General features: G+C 40.8%; 1 protein-coding gene across 1 annotated transcript in view; it reads left to right on the top strand.

Moving 5' to 3' along the window:
• Positions 1 to 20,219, top strand: part of EOGT (EGF domain-specific O-linked N-acetylglucosamine (GlcNAc) transferase) — a 41,452-nt gene that overhangs the window by 11,370 nt on the left and 9,863 nt on the right. Inside the window, exons 7-13 of the mRNA XM_010861979.1 lie at positions 3,885 to 3,991; positions 7,826 to 7,929; positions 13,679 to 13,771; positions 14,117 to 14,188; positions 15,641 to 15,727; positions 16,234 to 16,302; positions 19,521 to 19,582. Of these exons, the coding sequence (XP_010860281.1) occupies positions 3,885 to 3,991; positions 7,826 to 7,929; positions 13,679 to 13,771; positions 14,117 to 14,188; positions 15,641 to 15,727; positions 16,234 to 16,302; positions 19,521 to 19,582 (594 nt within the window). The remainder of the gene's footprint in view (positions 1 to 3,884; positions 3,992 to 7,825; positions 7,930 to 13,678; positions 13,772 to 14,116; positions 14,189 to 15,640; positions 15,728 to 16,233; positions 16,303 to 19,520; positions 19,583 to 20,219) is intronic.

The following is a 20,219-nucleotide window of genomic DNA, read 5'->3' as shown; positions in this document are numbered from 1 at the left end:
CAGTGCACCAGCCCCGAGCACCCTGTCTCATGCATTGAACCTGGACTGGCGATCTGTTTCACATATGATAATATACATGTTTCAGTGCTATTCTCTCAAATCATCCCACCCTTGCCTTCTCCCACAGAGTCCAAAAGTCTGTTCTTTATCTCTGCGTTTCTTTTGCTGTCTCACATATAGGGTCATCGTTACCATCTTTCTAAATTTCATATATATGCGTTAATATACTGTATTAGTGTTTTTCTTTCTGACTTACTTCACTCTGTATAATAGGCTCCAGTTTCATCCACCTCATTAAACTGATTCAAATGCATTTTTTTTAATAGTTAAGTAATATTGCATTGTGTATATGTGGTACAATGTTATTAAATAAACACATTTGAATATTATTAGTACTTCCATGCATTCTTTATTTTTTTGGATGTAGAGCTCAGTAAAATTTATATCATATGTTTAGATAAATGTAACCACTGTCACAGTCACTAAAGAAACTGTTCATCCTAGAAACTGTCATGCTTCCCTTTATAGTCATACAGGACACTCATAATGTTCATTTTCTTTCTTTTTGGTGAGATATAGTTGATATACAATATATATAAGTTTCCGATATATAACATAGGGATTCACGTTTTTTAAAGGTTATACTCAATACTTAGTTATTATAAAATATTGGCTGTATTCCCTGGGTTGTACAATAATACTTCCTTATAACTTTTTTGTATCCGTTTGTACCTCTTCATCCCCTACTTCTGTCTTGTGCCTCCCCACTTCCCTCTCCCACTTGTAACCATTAATTTGTTTTTTGTATCTGTGAGTCTTTTTTATTATATTCACTACTTTGTTTTATTTTTTAGATCCTACGTATAAGTGATATCATACAGTGTTTGTCTTTCTCTGAGTTATTTTACTAATCATAGTACCCTCCAAGTCTATCCATGTTGTTAAATGTTTTTTTATGGCTGAGTAGTATTCCATTATTTGCTGTTAACTGTTGTTCAGTTGCTAAGTCATATCTGACTCTTTGCAATCCTGTGGACTGTGGCATGCCCAGCTCCCCTGTTCTCTGTTATCTCCCAGAGTTTGCTCAGATTCATGTCCATTGAGTCAGTGATGCTGTCTAACCATCTTATCCTCTGCCACTCCCTTTTCCTTTTGTCTCTTGTCTTTCTCAGCATCAGGGTCTTTTCCAATGAGTCAGCTCTTCACGTCAGGTGGCCAGAATATTGGAGTTTCAGCTTCAGCAGCAATCCTTCCAATGAGTAGTCAGTGTTGATTTCCTTTAGGATTGACTGGTTGGATCTCCTTGCTGTCCAAGGGAGTCTCAAGAGTCTTCTCCAGCACCACAATTTGAAAGCATCTATTCTTCAGTGCTTCCCTGATAGCTCAGTTGGTATACAATTTTCCTGCAATGCAGGAGACCCCAGTTCATTTCCTAGACTGGGAAGATCCTCTGGAGAAGGGATAGGTTATCCACTCCAGTATTCTTGGGCTTCCCTGGTGGCTCAGCTGGTAAAGAATCCGCCTGCAATGCGGGAGACCTGGATTCAATCCCTGGGTTGGGAAGATCCCCTGGAGAAGGGAAAGGCTACCCACTCCAGTATTCTGGCCTGGAGAATCCCATGGACTGTATAGTCTATGGGGTTACAAAGAGTTGGATGTGACTGTGACTGAGCGACTTTCACTTTCACTTTTCAGTGCTCAGCCTTCTTTATGGATCAACTGTCACATCTAGTATTCCATTCCATATGTATATGATCTTCATTATCCATTCATCCTTTGATGGACACATAGGTTGCTTCCATATCCTGGCAATTGTGAATAACATTGCTGTGAACACTGGGGTGCAGGTATCTTTTCAAATTAGTGTTTTCATTTTTTTCAGATATATACCCAGGAGTGGAATTCATGGGTCATATGGTAGCTCTATTTTTATTTTTTTGAGAAAGCTCCATATTGTTTTACACAGTGGCTGCGCCAATTTACATTCCCACCAACAGTGAATGAAGTTTCCCTTTTCTCCACATCCTTACCAGTATTTGCTATTTGTGTTCTTTTTGGTGATAACCATTCTGACAGATGCGATTTTGATTTGCGTTTCCTGGATGATTAGTGATGTTGATCATGTTTTCATTAGTGATGTTGATCATCTTTTCATGTTGGCTATTGGTATGTTGTCTTTAGAAGAAATTTCTATTCAGGCCTTCTGCCCATTTTTTAATTGAGTTGCTTGGTTTTTTGATGTTGAGTTGTATGAACTGTTGATATATTTTAGATATTAACCTCTTATCAGTCATATCATTTGTAAATATGTTCTCCCGTTCTTTAGGTTGTCTTACCATGTCATTGAGGGTTTCCTTTGCTGTGCAATAGCATTTGAGTTTACTTAGGTCCTATATATTTATTTTTGCTTTTATTTCCTTTGCTTTAAAAAGAGATCCAAAAAGAAAAATTGTTAAGATTTATCTCAAAGAGTGTTTTTTTTTTTTTTGAGTGTTCATTTTTTATGTCAAATGTTCATGCAAAGCAAACTGTTCAGGAAAACTGTTTTTCACAGATTTATGTGGCATATTAGAGTTTGCAGTGCAAGATCTTACTTCATGTAAGAGACTTTTGGAGTAGGCTTTTCTATTTTCTAGTGGGTGTTTCTATTCCTAGTATACTTTGATATCTAAGATCCAAAATCAAATATTTGATATTTGTTTCCTAGTATCTTTTGATATCATGATAGTTCCCTAGGGTATATTTATGTTAATTATTTATTGCTGTATCATAACTTACTCAAACATTTAGCAGCTTAAAACACTGAACATTTTTTATCACACACAGTTTCTGACAGCCAGGATTTGGGGGTAGCTTAGCTGTGTGGTTCAGGCATAGCTGGGCCTGTAGAATCTGTTTCCTAAACTCACTCATGTAACTGTTATCTTTAGGTTTTCTTCTCTGCTTGTTGGCTAGAGGTGTCATTTCTTTACCATATGGGCCTCTCCCTGAGGCTGCCGACAGCCTGGCAGCCGACTTCCCCCAGATCACGTTGTCTGAGAGAGAGCACGTGTAAGCATGGCCCAAAACGGAGACTTCAGTCTTTATATTTATACCCTAATGGTCACACCGAAAGTGACCACCATCACTTATGCCATATTCTGTTCATTACAAGTGAATTACTAAGTCAGCTCACCCTCCAAGGCAGGGGATTCATCTCCACCTCTGGAAGGGAGGAGTATTAAAGAATTTGTGGACATATTTTTGAAACCACTGGAATAAATATTTTAGCGTTATGTGTGTTTTAAAAGGATCTCTTTGATACTTGTCTTATGTCACATATAGTCTCAAAGATAAAAAGTTTACAAATGATCTGTAGGTTAACTTGTGATTGTCTTCTTTTGTATGGAAGAAAATTGTACCAAGTGGCTTCAGAAGTGGTTTTCCGAGAAATAGAGTTTTCTTTATTCTGGTAAATGTAGTTGTCTGCAGTTTTTCCCAAGGTACTTGGTAAGTCTTGGAACGCTGTCTTTCTCAGAATCCAAAAAGGTTCTCTGGGTCAGTGTTCCTTCTGAGCCTTGCCAGACTGCAAGCAGCCTTTCTGAATCTTTCCACTTTACTGGTAGATTTTTTTTTGCCAACTCTCTGTGGAAACTTCTTTGTCAGAAATGTTCCTAGTTGCTCTTGCACATTAGACTGAAATTTAAAATCATTTTTGTTTCTTGTCTCAACATTAAAATTGATATCAAGCTGCATAAGTATTAGTAAGTTTGAGAAGTTTCACATGTGTTTATGAGTATTTTCTGGAAATAAAACTCACCTAATGAACAGATCCTGAATTACAGTATTGCAACAAGAGATCCAGGAAGAGCCCTTTGAAAGCATCTCCTGATTCTTAATTCCAGGTTTGCGGAGCTACAGAGCTACACTGAGCTCAACTTCAGACCTGTAGAAGATGCTCAGTGTGACATTGTTATTGAAAAACCAACCTACTTCATGAAACTAGATGCAGGTGAGAAGTTAATTTGTCTATTTTATTTATTGGTTAATGTGACTTTGTTCCTTTTTATTGATATATGTGTTCCTATAACTTTGGGAAGCACTTCATGGCAAATACATGGGAAAAGTGGAAACAGTTGTAGATTTTATTTTCTTGGGCTCCAAAATCACTGCAGATGGTGACTGCAGCCACGAAATTAAAAAAACTTGCTTCTTGGAAGATGAGCTATGACAAACCTAGACAGTGTTTTAAAAAGCAGAGACATCACTTTGCTGACAAAAGTCCACAGAGTGAAAGCTGTGGTTTTTCCAGTAGTCATCTACGGATGTGAGAGTTGGGCCATAAAGAAGGCTGAGTGCTGAAGAATTGATGCTTTTGAATTGCAGTAGCTGGAGAAGACTCTTGAGAGTCCCTTGGACAGTAAAGAAATCAAATCAGTCAATCCTAAGGGAAATCAACCTTGAACATTCATTGAAGGACTGATGCTGAAGTTGAAGCTCCAATACTTTGTGAAGAACTGACTCATTGGAAAAGACCCTGAGGCTGGGAAAGATTGAGGGCAAGAGAAGAAGGGGATGACAGAGGATGAGGTGGTTGGATGGCATCACCAACTCAATGGACATGAGTTTGAGCAAACTCCAGGAGATAGTGAAGAACGAGGAAGCCTGGCATGCTGCAGTCCGTGGGGTTGCCAAGTGTCACACATGACTTAGCAACTGAACAACGGTAGCAATGTGACATTGAACGGTAGATTTACTTTTTGCTTTCTTCTCTTGAAAAAGTGAACTAATTTGAACTTCCGACTGTTTTATGTTCTGGTGTGCTAGAAGAAACTTTCACATCATTGTCAAATAACTCTGAAAATTGAAAGATGAGTGGAGAAAGCCTGGGTACCCCTTTTGCAACTAAATTTACCCCATGTGGCTTCTCTAACCCCTTGATTTAGCTGGTGCTTCAATAGAACTTTTTAAAAATTAAGAGCCCTGTATGCAGTGTAGGTGGGAAAGGAAGGCCCGTGGCCTCTTCAGGTGGACTTTCTGATACTGTCTCCATGACTGAAGCTAACCTGAAATTCTTTTGGAAGTTAGCCCTGGCATATATTCTTGAAAAAAAAAAAAAAAGTTAAAATTATTGTCCTGTTTACAGTTAAAACTTCTAATTCTCTACATGCAAGCACAGCTTTTGCTTTGTGAACTTGCTGCCCTGGAGAGAAGAAACACAAATTGTATCTGATTATCCTTCTTATTACAAGAAATGGAGATTTCTGTGCCACACCACATTCAAATTCATGAGAGGCTGGGCTTAGGATGAAATATAGAGAGCCCCCTGTCACGAATATTTCAGAATTCCTCTAATTTATTGATCATATTTTTAATGTGCTCCACCTCCTGAAGTCGTAATTCTTATATGACAAAGCCTGAGGTTCAGAAATCAGACAGATTTTAGAAATGCGAGCAGGTAAAAATGTTGTGTTCAAGGTCCCAACACATTTTTAAAATACGCAGATTAAAATGGAGCAAAGAAAACACTGATCTGTCTGAGGAAGGGTTGAACATGTGCAAATGGTTGAATTTATGTAGCTACTTATGCAATAAAGGATATAAAGTTGGAATAATAGGCTAGGGTAGATCTGCATCCTTTCTTTCCTGTGTTTATAAGTCTGCCTTTTTCTTCCAACTTAATGCCATCAGCCCACATTCCTTCTCATATAAACTCTTCTTTTTTTTTAAAAAAAACAGGTGAGCAAATCTCATAAACATACATCAGTTTTTGCTCTTTTTTAAAAAAATAATGTATATTATTTTATTTATTTATTTTTGACTGTGCTTGCTCTTTGTCACTGCATGGGCTTTTCTCTAGTTGTGGCAAGTGGGGACTACTGTGTAGTGGCCGTGCCCAGGCTTCTCATTGGTGGTGATTTCTTTTATTGTGGAGCACAGACTCTAGGGTAGTGCAGTGGGGAGAGGGGGAACGAGGAGGAGGGGTGAAATGCTTTAGGACTTGTGGCTTATGGTCTCTAGAGCCCAGGCTTAGTTGCTCCGCGGCATGTGGGGTCTTCCCAGATCAGGGATCGAACCCATGACTCCTGGATTGGCAGGTAGATTCTTTTTACCACTGAGCCACCAGGGATGCCCCCATATTAACCCTTACCTTGAGAAAATGAGCATTCCACAGAATAATACTCAAGTGGGGCCTGTTTCTTGAGGGCAGAGCCTATGTTTTCTCCCTTTTATAAATCCTCCTGGCACCAATTGCTGTTTTGTGCATTCGGCCTCCCTCAGTAAGTGCTATGAAGTTGCTGAACAATTCATGAGAAGCTAATGCAGGCTGTGTGCTAATCTGGGAAAAGGACGGCTTGTCATAAAACATCATTTTTCTTGTTTATTCGACAGTGTGCTCTTTGGCAGGCTTTTTCTGGGTGAAAATAAAAAAGTCCTTCCAAACATTCGTCTAAGATACTGGTCTAAAAAGAAGGGAGTAATTTTTTTTTCTTTTCCTTTTCCTTTGTTGAGATATAATTGACATCCAGCACTGTTTATGTTGAAGGTGTACAGTGTAATGACCTGACTTTTATAAATGGAGTCCTTTTTCCTCTTAGTTTCTGGCACACAGTGTTATTATTTGCTAGGAAGGAAGTCAGAATACTTTATGATTTCTGCTTTTGAAAGTCTCTGTTTATGTTTTAACTGACATTTCCTTTAAGGTGTCAGTTCTTGGGATTTCACCCCATTTAGATTTATACATTTGTTTCTTATGAATGGCAGAATTAGGAACTTACAAAGAGCAGCACCACCCTCCCCTTTCCTCTTTGACCCAGCACGCTCCAGCTGGTCGAAGTTTTCCCTCGTGCCAGGCACTGGGCTGTCTCTTTTAAGTATGTTACCTAAAAGCTGGCATCTAAGTATATTGACTTCCTATTTCCAGTAGAGAAGCTGAAGCTTTGGAATTTACAGACTTACCTGAGAATGTTGCTCATAATTCAACTTCTTCTTCTGAGTCCAGAGTTCTTACACTTTTAATTAGGACATGAGATTTCAGCTCTTTAAATGATAACTGGTTACTGTTTTCCCAAGAAGCAATATTATAAGTAGTGATTAAAAGGAGAAAAAGAGACAGGAATGAAAAATACCAAAATGTTAATAGTTGCCATCATTGCCAGTACCATCATGAGCAGGTGTCGATTGATCTAAAAAATTTTTTAAAAATAAAAGACCATAAAAATAGTGATTAGTCTTAATGGCTCTATAGTTCTCATGTTGATTTAAATAAGCTTCTGTTACTTTTTCTGGGAACTTAATCATCATATATTTCTTAGTATGTATGTAGGAAAAGGCTGGAGAAGGCAATGGCACCCCACTCCAGTACGCTTGCCTGGAAAATCCCATGGACAGAGGGGCCTGGTGGGCTGCAGTCCATGGGGTCGCTAGGAGTCGGACACGACTGAGTGACTTCACTTTATTTTTTCACTTTCATGCATTGGAGAAGGAAATGGCAACCCACTCCAGTGTTCTTGCCTGGAGAATCCCAGGGACGGGGGAGCCTGGTGGGCTGCCGTCTATGGGGTCACATTGAGTCGGACACGACTGAAGTGACTTAGCAGCAGCAGCAAGGAAAAGGCATTCCTAATTTCACATGATTGATTTGAAAATGAATGTTTGAGCATAATCAGTCAACTGAGGACAACTTGTGTATGATCATTTTATGTTTAGAAAATTGTTAATTTTCCACTGATTCATTTCAGCTAAAAGTCTACCATACTGTAAGTAGATTGGGTAGAATAAAAATTGTGTAATCATTTTTTTGGGGGTTAATGGACATGAATTTCTTTTTTTCTTTCAATCCTAGGTGTTAACATGTATCACCACTTCTGTGATTTCATCAATCTTTACATCACCCAGCACGTTAACAATTCCTTTAGCACAGACGTGTATGTTGTGATGTGGGACACGGTAAGTAAGCACTGGCTTTCTGCTTCAGTGCTGTCTTTACCTTGCTCAGTACCAGTTTGACTCTGATCTTATGTAATAGAATTTTCTAAGATGCACACACTTACATTTACACATGTACACACACATATTCATGCATGTGCAGATGGTGTGAATGCGTCTGTGTGGATGAATTTACGTTGTAGGTATACATATGGCTGGGCGTCCCTGGTGGGTCAGTGATAAAGAATCTGCCTTCTAATGCAGATGTGGGTTTGATCCCTGGGTCAGGAAGATCCCCTGGAGGAGGGAATGACAGCCCACTCCAGTATTCTTGCCTGGAGAATCCCATAGACAGAGGATCCTGGCGGGCTACAGTCCTTAAGGTCACAAAAGAGTCAGACATGACTGAGTGAGTGAACCACAATCTCAATACATATGGGAAGATGCACATGTTTTTGAAGTTTAGAATGAGGTTGTAGAAGCTTGCTTGCCATGCTTTGAGGAGGTCGAGCTCAGAGTGCCTCTGAGACGAGCATAAAAGATCATCGTTCATTACGTTGTGGTCCCTGGGTGGGGAGAGCCTGCCTCTGTTCACAGGCTGGCCTCTGGTGATCGGCATCTGTTTTGCTTCACTGCACCTTCCCTGTTGCTTCCTGCTGCATGCCAGGTTGCGCCGCATGTATCTTGAGTGTTAGGCCTGCATGTAGCTACACGTGTTGAATCACAGCTGCTCTGGGCTTGTTTTTAGTGCATCTTTTCTTCCCTCTTCTCTTTCTTTGCCTGCCTATCACTTGTTTTTTTCCTATGGCTGGCCCTTCCACTGGGCAAGGTCATCCCAAAGTTGCCTGGTACTCTCACCTATAAAGTGGGAGAATTACAGTATCTACCTCAGTGTCGTTTTGAGGATAAAGCATATCATGTGCAAACAGTCCCAGCGCCTGATCCACAGCACATGTGCTCTGAATGGTAACCGTGACAGTGGGCTGGAGAACACATGGTATATAGTGTGCATGCGAGAGGCTGCCTAACCTGGGAAGTGGGAACACCCACCGAGAAGTCACCTCAGGTTCACCCAGACACTCCAATGCTCAGGACGCTCACAGGCCCCCCTCCTACCCCAAGTCTGTTGAGAAGGATGGTTCAGGGGAAATACAGCTTGCTGGCAGGGCAGCATTAGGCACTGCTTCTCAGGACTCCTTGCAGCCTGTACAGCACAGGTCAGGTGCAGGGAGACGTGATTCCCCCTGGCACAGGTACAGGTCCCCCAGGGCCAGGATCTTCTGAAACAACTGCATTGGCCACGCCACCAGGATCCTGAGAGGCAAGCCAGTTACAGGAGTCCTTGAGCTCTGTCCCCTCCACACTCAGTGTACCCGTCAGGTGTCTTAGAATCACAAGCCATGGCCCCTAGCACACGGTGGAGGCATGCTGTCCAGTTCCAGAGGGCAGAGCTGCACTGTGAACTGAGGTCAGGTTGTCTTGCAGAAGGGGAACTGTTTTGCTAACACTTTCTTTGCTGATAGGGGGCTGGTAGCAGAGCTGTGATGAGAGGTTTCATCATCACGGCTCCCTAGCCCTATAGTTTGATTTCAAGCCTGATGAGAACTGTTTCTAACATTTTCAGCAACTTAATGGTCACTTTTTGCTTTCCTTTTTTGTATGTGTTTTCACTTCCCTCTTGTGTTTCAGTTTTGCTGCCACACAGTTCTATTTCTTAGAAATGTTTTTCTGAGCAAAGGGATCTGCTGTCCCTTTGTTTCCTCTTTTTGTATATGATTGTGGTTTCTAGGTCCCATGCACAGACTCCCTGTAGCTCTGAATGATTAACTTAGGGTTGTTGTGGTTTTTTTATTTTTCATTTGCATCTGATGTTCTCATAATGCTCACAACTCTCGTGGGCCAGGGTTTTTATTTGTTTATTTTAGAGATGAGGAAGCTGAGGTGGTAGTATTTCTAAGACAACACAGTTGGTAAGGGGTGGAGTCAGGGTTCCTATCTAAGCAGTCGTCCCCAGACCTGTGCCTTGAAACCACAGTGCTTCCTCGTCTCCCTGTACTTCCCTGAAGATCTTGTTAAGTTGACGGAAAGTTTTCCAGAAGCTTCCTTGTATCTCGTTGCATGCTTTTCTGTGTCTTCCTCTAGTGGAGTAAACTAAACTGAGCCAGCGTCTACAGCCTCTCCCCTTCTCTACGCCTGCTGGGGTGGAGTGAATAAAGTGCGTGGCCACCTTGGGGCTCCCCAGTTACTCAGTTAATGGGACACATGATGTTCGTGCAGCCTGACCTCGACTGCCCTGTACTCATAGAGTGCATTTAGTCTAGCAAGTTGGCCGCCCTGATGTGACCTCCTTCCTATGCTCCTCTCTGTGATCCATTTAGAACCTGTTTTCTTGGTCAGAGAGGCCTTTGCTCGTGGCTCAGTCAGGGTCTCAGGACAGGCAAGTACCAGGTTGTGTCAGAATTGAGACCCCCAGAAGCCTGTAGGGAGGATGTGGGTGGGATGAGGTGTCCCGTGGCTGCCACCTGGTTCTCTTTTGCTGGAGGCCCCCAGAGACCTGTAGGGAGGTTGGGAGTGGTGGTGAGGTGTCCTGTGGCTGCCACCTGGTTCTCTCTTGCTGGGAAGGCCTTGAGGGAAGCAGCTCTGCCACCCTAGGCTGACATGAGTTGAACCCCGCTGCGGTGGATGGTGTTGTTCTGGAATCAGTCTTTGTGGCCCTGGACGAGCTATGTGCCCTGAGGAGGAGTTGGGAGCTGGTGGTGATCTGCACTTCAGATCAGTTTACAGACTCTCCCCACAAGGAAGCGTCTGAGGTTGCCCGTCTCACCTGCACAGAGCTTGGCAGTGTAACTGCTGACCTGGAGCCACGCACCCGGGTCACTCCTGCAGACGCATTTCTGGCAGGATTGCTCTTATACAAGGAGCACCAGGGGGCTTACTGCAGGCTTTCCGCCTTTCCTTGTGCTGAGAAGTGTACTAGAGCTTTATTATTACTATTTTTAATTATACAACTAAGACCAAGTTATAATGAGTTCAGTGAACCCAGAAATATATAAAGTTTTTTTTTTTTTTTTTAAGTTTCCTTTGTCTCCTCGAATTCCATTTCCTTTGAAGGTTAATTGTGGTTAGCATATGTGAGAATCCATTGCAAGACTTTATTTTAATACATGTAAACACATCTTTATACAACACTTATACAAGGACTTACATTAGGATGTATATATATATATATAATGGAGAAGGCAATGGCACCCCACTCCAGTCCTCTTGCCTGGAAAATCCCATGGACGGAGGAGCCTGGTAGGCTGCAGTCCATGGGGTCGCTAAGAGTCGGACACGACTGAGCGACTTCACTTCCACTTTTCACTTTCATGCATTGGAGAAGGAAATGGCAACCCATTCCAGTGTTCTTGCCTGGAGAATCCCAGGGACAGGGGAGCCTCGTAAGAGGCTGTCTATGGGGTCACACAGAGTCGGACATGACTGAAGCGACTTAGCAGCAGCAGCAGCAGCATATATATATAATGTGAAATCACTCAGTCGAGTCTTGACTCTTCGACCCCATGGATTGTAGCCCACCAGGCTCCCCTGTCCATGGGATTCTCCAGGTAAGAATACTGAAGTGGGTTGCCATGCCCTCCTCCAGGGGAGATCTTCCCAACCCAGGGATCGAACCTGGATCTCCCGCATTGTGGGTGGATTCTTACTGCCTGAGCCACCAGAAATGCCTTAGTGCATGTATTTCCCTCTGCCCCTACTCTGAACACATTTAATTTGTTTCCAGTTCTTTGCTCTTTACAGAAATTCTGTCCTGAACATCTTTTTCATATACATGTATCTTTACACAGTCATCCTAGAATTTCTGAAGGGCAGATTCTTAAAAGGGGAATTTCTAAGTCATAGATTGTCTTACATTTGAGATATACACAGGAGGAAATTTTATGTCATCTTAAGACTGTACAAATATTCTTCAACATAAGACTGGAAAAGTCCCTCCTTCCTCTGTGGCAAATCATTTGAATTTGAGGGATGTGGAAAAAGAAGCTTTTCGAGGTGGTTACTACTGAATAACACATGCCATCTCTGAAAAGGGACCAGTCAGGATCACCGTATTTTATTATTAAATTTTACTTATTTCATCTTATTTCATCACAAGTATTTTATCTCAGGAAACTGCCTAGAATCACTTCTTTAATTACCCTTTATTTATTATTGAACCAAAACAGGAACATGTAATTTTTGATGGTGTTGAGAAGGGCCTTTATTAGAACAGCACTGGAGACCCACTGAAGCAAAGAATTTTTATTTTTTTATCTTCACATCTAACAGTTCTCAATACCTTTGAAATGACTCTAATATGTGCAATATAAAATTTTCAAAATCTGAAAAAAAAAGAATGCTGTAAAGATAAAAAGACATGGACATAATGAATATCATGTGTAACCAGCTGGAGACCTTGAATGTAACCCTACAGTGTGTATTTCCTATTTCTTTTGGCTGAGTTTTTCCATCTAAATTCTACCATTTTTATATAAATTGATCTACTTCCTTCAGCTGATGGAGTAGTAATTAACTTCTACTTTTCAAAAATGAAATGCATTTGGTAAGTGTCCAGAAAGAATTAGTTCTGCCATATACAGGTTACACGTATGGAGTTTGGAACCAAATAGACTGGATTTAATCCCAGCCCTGTAAACCCAGCAGCTCTACAGTTGAGGTAGATTACTTTAACTTTGTCTCAGTTTCCTCATCTGTGAAATAGGGATAATGGTATTCCCTCACTCATGAAGTTAGTGCAGTGGTTTAATGTGTTAATAATGTCAAGTTCTTAAAACAGTGCCTGGGATGTAGGAAGTATGCAAGATACTATTGCCATTACTCTGATTAATGTCAAAGGGAATTATCAAATATTACTCATTAATCAACAGGGAGATCATTTCCTAGAGTTACTAACATTATATATTTTTTTAACATTATATTTTTAATGTTAAAACTTTCAGAGCATTTTCTTACTCTCAGATTTTTTTTTCCTTGGAGGATAATTGCTTTACAATGTTGTGGTGGTCTCTGCCATACGTTAACATGAATCAGTAATAACTGTGTGTGTGTGTGTCCTCTCCCTCTTGAGCCTCCGTCTCCCTGACATCCCACCCATCTCAGTCATCACAGAGTGCCAGGCTAGGCTCCCTGTGTTATATAGCGGCTTCCCACTAGGTAATGTTTTACATATGATAGTGCATAATATATGTCAGTGCTCCTTCTTCAATTTGTCCTACCCTCTCCTTCCCCCGCTGTGCCTACCAGTCCTGCCTGTACATCTGCATCTCCTTTTCTTCTCTGTAAATAGGATCATCAGTACCATGTTTCTAGATTCCATAAGCGCTCAGATTTCTTTCCAAAAGTGCATTCTGTCTGCTCTGGTGTGGACAAAAGGTAATGTGTCTATGTGTTGTGTGGTTTGGATAGAAAATTCACAGAAAAAAAACCGCACAATGATTCCAGTGTTAAGGACATGAGAATAAAAAGGGCTAGGGTAGGAAAACAAAACATTTTTAGCAGACTGAGATTATAATTGTGATGATTATTTCTGATGCTATTCCATCAAATTAGGGACTTGCTCAGGTCCAAGATGAAAATTCATTTTTCTTCTATGGATTTTATGAACTGTGTTTCAGGTTGTTGGTTCACTAACAAGCTAATTCAAGTGTTTTCTGATGTTTTTGAAAAGCCAGGTTGAGCCACATTCCCTAACTTACTTTGTTTCCACTTTCAGAGCTCCTATGGATATGGTGACCTGTTCTCCGACACGTGGAAAGCATTTACTGATTATGATGTTATACATTTGAAAACTTATGACGCCAAAAGGGTACTGGAAGCTTTACTGAAATGCCTGTAAATAATTCATTATCAATGACTCACTCATCAAATGAATATTTAATCTGGGTTTCTATGAGCTATTATCATTGATTTCTAACTCCTTAGTTTCTTTGCAATAACTAGAATTGTCATGATTATTTTAACCACGTAGCTTTTAAAAACTTTTCCCCATAACTTTTCTGAAAATACGAATGCCATTTGATTGAAATAATTAGCTAATCAAAATATTTTAATGCAAAATAGAGATTAATTTTTTCTATTAAAAAAATTGCTGTTTTGGTGTGAAGGATGCAGATTGTAATTCTCTTACCTTTTAAAATATCTCCATTCTTAGGTATGTTTTAAAGAAGCTATTTTTTCCTTACTTCCCCGGATGAGATACGGGCTATTCTATAACACCCCTCTGGTAAGCATGTCATCTGTGGTTGACAGTCATATCCAGAGAATTGATTCTTGGTGGATTTTAAGATAACATTTAAAAGAAAAAATTAAATTTTTTTTAATTGGTGGAAATTTGCTTTACAATGTTGTATTGGTTTTTGCCACACAACAATGTGAATCAGTCATAATTATATATATATATATGCACATACGCACACACACATAGTTATATATATATATATACACACACACACATATACACATCCCCTCCCTTTTGAGCCTCCCTGCCCTCCCCTTATCCCACCCTTCTAGGTCATCACAGAGTGCCAGACTGGGCTCCCTGTGTTATGTAGCAACTTCCCACTGTCTGTCTGTTTTACACGTGATAGTGAATGTATGTTATTGCTGCTTTCCCAGTTCATACCACTCTCACCTTCCCCTGGTATGTCTGCAAGTCCATTCTCTGCTAGGTTCATCAGTACCATTTTCCTAGATTCCATATATCCGTTAATATATAATACTTGTTTTTCTGACTGACTTCATTGTGTATAAGAGGCTCTAGATTCATCTACCTTACTACAGCTGACTCAAATGCATTCCTTTTCATTCCATTGTATGTAGGTACCACATCTTTATCCATTCATTTGTTGATGGACATCTAGATTGCTTCCGTGCTTTGGCTATTATAAATATTGCCACCGTGAACATTGGGTATATGTGTCTTTTAGAATTGTGGTTTTCTCAGGGTATATGCCCAGTAGTGGGATTGCTAGGTCATATGGTAGATGACCTAGACCCAGACTGGTGATGGAAGTAAATTCTGATGCTGTAAAGAGCAATATTGCATAGGAACCTGGAATGTTAGGTCCATGAATCGATGGTAAATTAGAAGCGGTCAAAAAGGAGATGGCAAGAGTGAACATTAACATTTTAGAAATCAGTGAACTAAAATGGACTGGAATGGGCGAATATTCTTTGAAAGAATTGATGCTGAAGCTCCAATACTTTGGCTACTTGATGCAAAGAACTGATTTATTTGAAAAGACCCGATGCTGGGAAAGATTGAAGGCAGTAGGAGAAGGGGATGATGGAGGATGAGATGGTTGGATGGCATTACTGACTTGATGGACATGAGTTTGAGCAAGCTCTGGGAGTTGCTGATGGACAGGGAAGCCTGGCATGCTGCAGTCCATGGGGTGGCAAAGAGTTGGACTGAGCAACTGAACTGAACTGATGATAGATTTATTGCTAGTTTTTCAAGGACTCTTCATACTGTTTTCCATAATGACTGTATCAGTTTACATTCTCACCAACAGTGTAGGAGGGCCTCATTTTCTCCATATCCTCTCCAGCATTTATTGTTTGTAGATTTTTTGATGATGGCCATTAAGATAGTACTTACGTATAACTTGAGAACATCTTAAATAGCAATGCAGAAATTACTCATTGTAATAGGAAATATTGTTTTTTATTGTAGATTTCTGGGTGTCAAAATACCGGGTTATTCAGGGCATTTTCCCAGCATGTACTGCACAGACTGAACATCACACAAGAGGGTCCCAAGGTAATGGCTGCGTTATGGTTTCTGAGGTAGGCTCGACTTTTCACCCCCTGATAAAAGTCAATATCATCTTTACAGAAAAAGGAGATCATCAGCAGACAGTGTTTTCTGGATTAACCAGAAATTCTGACCTGGAGTAATTTGAAATCAGATGTCAACAACCTAGGAAATTTTGATAAACTAAGAGATAGTGGAAGAATGTACTTTTTTTTTCCTTTTCCTTTCCCTATCTCTTCCCTTCCTCTCCCAAGCTCTCACCCAGCCCACATATCCTCTGCCCCCAAATATACCCAAACAGAAGTAGTGTAATGAATGCATTTTGCCTTCTGTGGCTAAAGTGAGTACATTTTTATCCCCTGGGAGAACTGTGAAGAAATCAGGCTAAAAGGAAAACAAAAAGTCCCATAAAGATGTCCTTATTGAGTTTTTTCTCTTGGTGAAAATCCCATTTTAAGTTTTATTTATTTGTCTGTCCAGGCATACACAGCAATATTTTGCCTTTTTCACAGGGTGGAAAAATTCGAGTGACCATTCTCGCACGGAGCACAGAGTATCGGAAAATACTGAACCAAAATGAGGTCAGTTTTTGGTATGCATTTTTAATAGTGACATATTGAATTTAACTTCCTATGAGTAATGTGCTTTTTTTTTCATATCCTACTAAATGCTTTGGTTTGGAATTATTAGCTTTTAGAATATTTTGATGGCTGCACCCAGTTCATTTATTAGATTTCTACTGGAAATCATCAAACCAGACATTACTAAATGAGCCCTACCTTACTATAGACGTTCCTCTGCACTAACTGAGAATGGAAACAGAGACAAAACTGCCCGAGTCCTGCCTTTGCTGCCATGGATTGCCAGGCGTTTTGTCTCTGGACAAACTAGCAGCTGAGCGAATATCTTTGGGCAGATGGTAGATGGAGTGTAGCAAGACTGTGGCCTCCAGCAGCAGATGAAGTTGGAAAAGTCCTTATCCTTTTCATGGGTATCTTAGAAATTGTTCCCCTTTTATGCTTCCCGACTCATTTCAACAATGTCAATTCATAACTTATACTTAATTTCAACAAGATTGCAATGGAGGGCTCCCTGCAACAGCAGCACAGGGCAATGTGCTTGCAATAGTAAGGTTTCTAGATGTCTGGAAAAGACAAGGATTGTCCCCTAGAGATTCCACAAGGAGTGCAGCACTGTGTACACCCTGATTTCATCCCACTGAGACTTCTGTCTCTGTGTGTCAAATTTCTGTGCTACAGAACTGTAAGAGGATAAATTGTGTTGTTTTAAGATGATAAGTGTGTAGTAATTTGTCATAGTAGCAAATAGAGAGGCATGAAACTGACTTCTTTATTTATTTGTAAATCACTCTGGCTGCAAGAATAGAATCAGGGAGATTGATTAAGAGCTGTTGCTCCGATAAGAGCTTAGATGAAGGGGAGGACAGGAGGGAATGACAAGATAAATGGTTTCGGGATATATCTTGGAGATAGGGCCTATGACACTGCGTGTGGGAGTGTAAAGTTATAGCCTCGGTGAGGCCAGGAGAGGTAGTGAGGATCAGGCATGAACTCCTGGACTGTTAGCCTAAGCACTTCAGTGGACTTGAGATGGGAGGGAATTTGGGGGCAGCTTTTGATGGGTAAAATGTTTGGCACAAGTTAATTTGGATGCCTAAGAGGCTGATCCAAATTGTGTAATTAGCATCTCTTTTTGAGACACATATGGATTATGGAGGACATGAACATATGGTGTGATGAGGCATCGATTGTAAGCTCTGTGGATGGAAGAAATGAACAGCGTGTGTATGTATGTTTTAAAGACCTGGAAATAAAAATGTATCAAGTAATGCACTGAGGGGTGGACAGATGAGATGCGTCATTAGTAGGCCGATGAGTAGTACTTATTGGAAAGGTAGCACGTTTTGGATGCAAGTATGTGCCAAGCATGTGTTCCCTCTGCCTGTCCTTCAACTCCCCCAGCAGACCAATAATATCAGTATTTTATTATTGTTCTCCATTCTAAACGAGAACACTGAACCTTGGAGGTTAAAAAAACATGCCCAAGTTCACCCAGCTGGTGAGCAGAGTAACGGGGCGGGGTGGGGGAGGGAAGGGAGCCTACTTCATAGGCAGAGAACACTCCATAGCTGTAACCCAGCTTCACGGGGGCGGAGGCTAACCACTTTCCTTCCCTGTCCGTCAGTCAACTGCTGGAGCAAAGTCCAGTGGAAAGGTGCCACCAGTGGGTGCTGCTCTGCAGCCGTCCACGTTCTCACATCCAGCCCCGCAGGTTGCCTGGATGCTCTTGCCCTAAGGCAGGATTTGGTCATTTAGCTCCAACCCCAAGCCATCGTGTGCCCAACTGGTTGCTTTGCTCCCAGAATTGGTGTCCCTGAACTCCCAGGCAGAGAAGAAAGCACTTTTCCCTTTTCCTTGACTCGTGAATAGATAACAAAACCTAGATACCCTCTTTAAATGATGGTTCATGCAGTCTTGCCCAGACTCAAAGTTAGAGCAATCATTCCGGAAGGGATATGGCCATGTCTCTGGTCTGACTAGAAATCATGGAAAAGAGCACACTTCCTTCAGGATCCTTGGAGACATGTGACTCCTTTTAAGTAGGCCCATCTCATTATAAGACAGGGGCTCATGCCCTCTGATTAATTCTCCCCTGGAAAGTGGAATTCTAATCTCTCCTCACTCCTTCAATTACTTGCTATAAACAGTGTATCTGTGGGCGTCCAGGGACTGGCCACTGAGAGAAACTTCTACTTTATAACTCTGTGAGTGTGTGATGGGGGATGGGATTGGATTTGGGCCACTGCTGGTTGCTTTTTATAAGTGATAGACTGGAAGTGCACTAGCGAAGAACGCAGGTTCTGGGGTCAGATGACCTAGATTTAGTTTTGGCCCTGCCACTTGCTATACGGGAGATCCTGGGAAAGTTGTTTACCTTCTCTAAGACTTCAGTACGTCATTTATGAAATGGGTATAATATAATACTTCCTTGGTATGGTATTTGTGAGCAGGAAGTGACATATACCTAAAGCACTTGGAAATGCCAGCATGATTTCAGTGCAGAGTCAGTGATGCTTCTGTACCTGTTGTTGTTGCAATCAAAGTGTACACATGAGAAGGCAGGATACAAATACAAAATGCTTCTGAAAAGCAGTGATCCGAGGTATTGGGTTAAGATGGCTTATTTGTGAGGGACCTAGAGAACCATGGCGATGCTTTTGATGTGATGATGAATTAATCGAGCTTAGTTGTTTTCTCTTTGCTAAAAGTATAGTTGTTTTTCTATGTAGAGATGTTGAAATTTTTTTCTGCCAGGAGTTTAGTATTTTTGGTGGATGAGGTTCCAAAGCACTAGGTGTTTGTCTGAAATGATATATTGGGTAGGAAGAAAATTCTGAAACAAAGTCGATGCCCAGTGAATACAGATTGAAAGTTGAGGGACTAACTATTAGAATAACAGTAGCTAAAAGGTAACATTTCACGTGTGTCCTTGACAAGCCCTTTGCTTTTATGAATTTTCTCCTTTCATCCTCATAGCAGCCCAGTGCAGAGCAATTTTAGGAAGGTGGTGTGTTCCTCCCTAAAATGCAGAGGTAGAGCCTGCACTTGAACTCAGTTAAGGTTTAAAACTGAAACATATTTGTATGAAAATATAAAGGGGATTTAATACTTGAAACATAACTTTACATGAAAAATAAGAAATTTGAGGACTTCAAGGTAAATAAAACTGAAGAGAAGGAAGGAAAAGAAATTCTAAATATATTTCTTTTTTCCCCCAGCTTGTAAATGCACTGAAAACAGTATCTACATTTGAGGTCCAGATTGTTGATTATAAGTATAAGTAAGTAATAATCCAGTCTTGGGCAGATCCTGTCCTCTTTGGCTTGGATGAAGGAGGAGCCTCCTCATCCTTTGGCGGGGAGAGGAGGGAGGGCTTTGTGAATGGGAGGTGTTGGCACTGTGGATCTGGAAGGGACAAGCGGATACCATCAGTGAATGAAGTGGGCAGGTAAGGACGCCAAGTCTAGTGGGTGGAAGTTCTTCCGCTATGACAGGCCTGATGTTGCCACACTATCCCTTTTTAAAGAGAAGTGATGAATCCTATTTTCATTTGAAATTTCTGAATTTCTAAAGTCAGCAACTGGGGAACTTCCCTGGCGGTCCAGTGGTTAAGACTTCACCTTTTAATGTAGGGGCTGCTGGTTCAATCCCTGGTTGGGGAGCTAAATCCTACATGCCTTGTGGCCCGCAAAAATCAAAACATAAAGCAGAAGCAATATTGCAACAAATTCAATAAAGACTTTAAAAATGGTCCACATTAAAAAAAAAAAATCTTAAAACTAGCAAGTACTTCCAAATTTTAAAAAATGGCATAAATCTGAATTGCCCTGTTAGCAGCTGGGTTTCATCTTCTGGCCTAAGATTAGTCATATGGAAATAATTTGAGGTTCATTGAACAGTATGAGGTTTAAAAAAAA

The sequence above is a fragment of the Bison bison genome, unplaced genomic scaffold, assembly GCF_000754665.1.
Source record: "Bison bison bison isolate TAMUID 2011002044 unplaced genomic scaffold, Bison_UMD1.0 scf7180017864474, whole genome shotgun sequence".
NCBI lineage: Eukaryota > Metazoa > Chordata > Mammalia > Artiodactyla > Bovidae > Bison > Bison bison.
The sequence above is the reverse complement of the archived record's forward strand: the minus strand, read 5'-3'. Positions and strand labels throughout refer to the sequence as shown.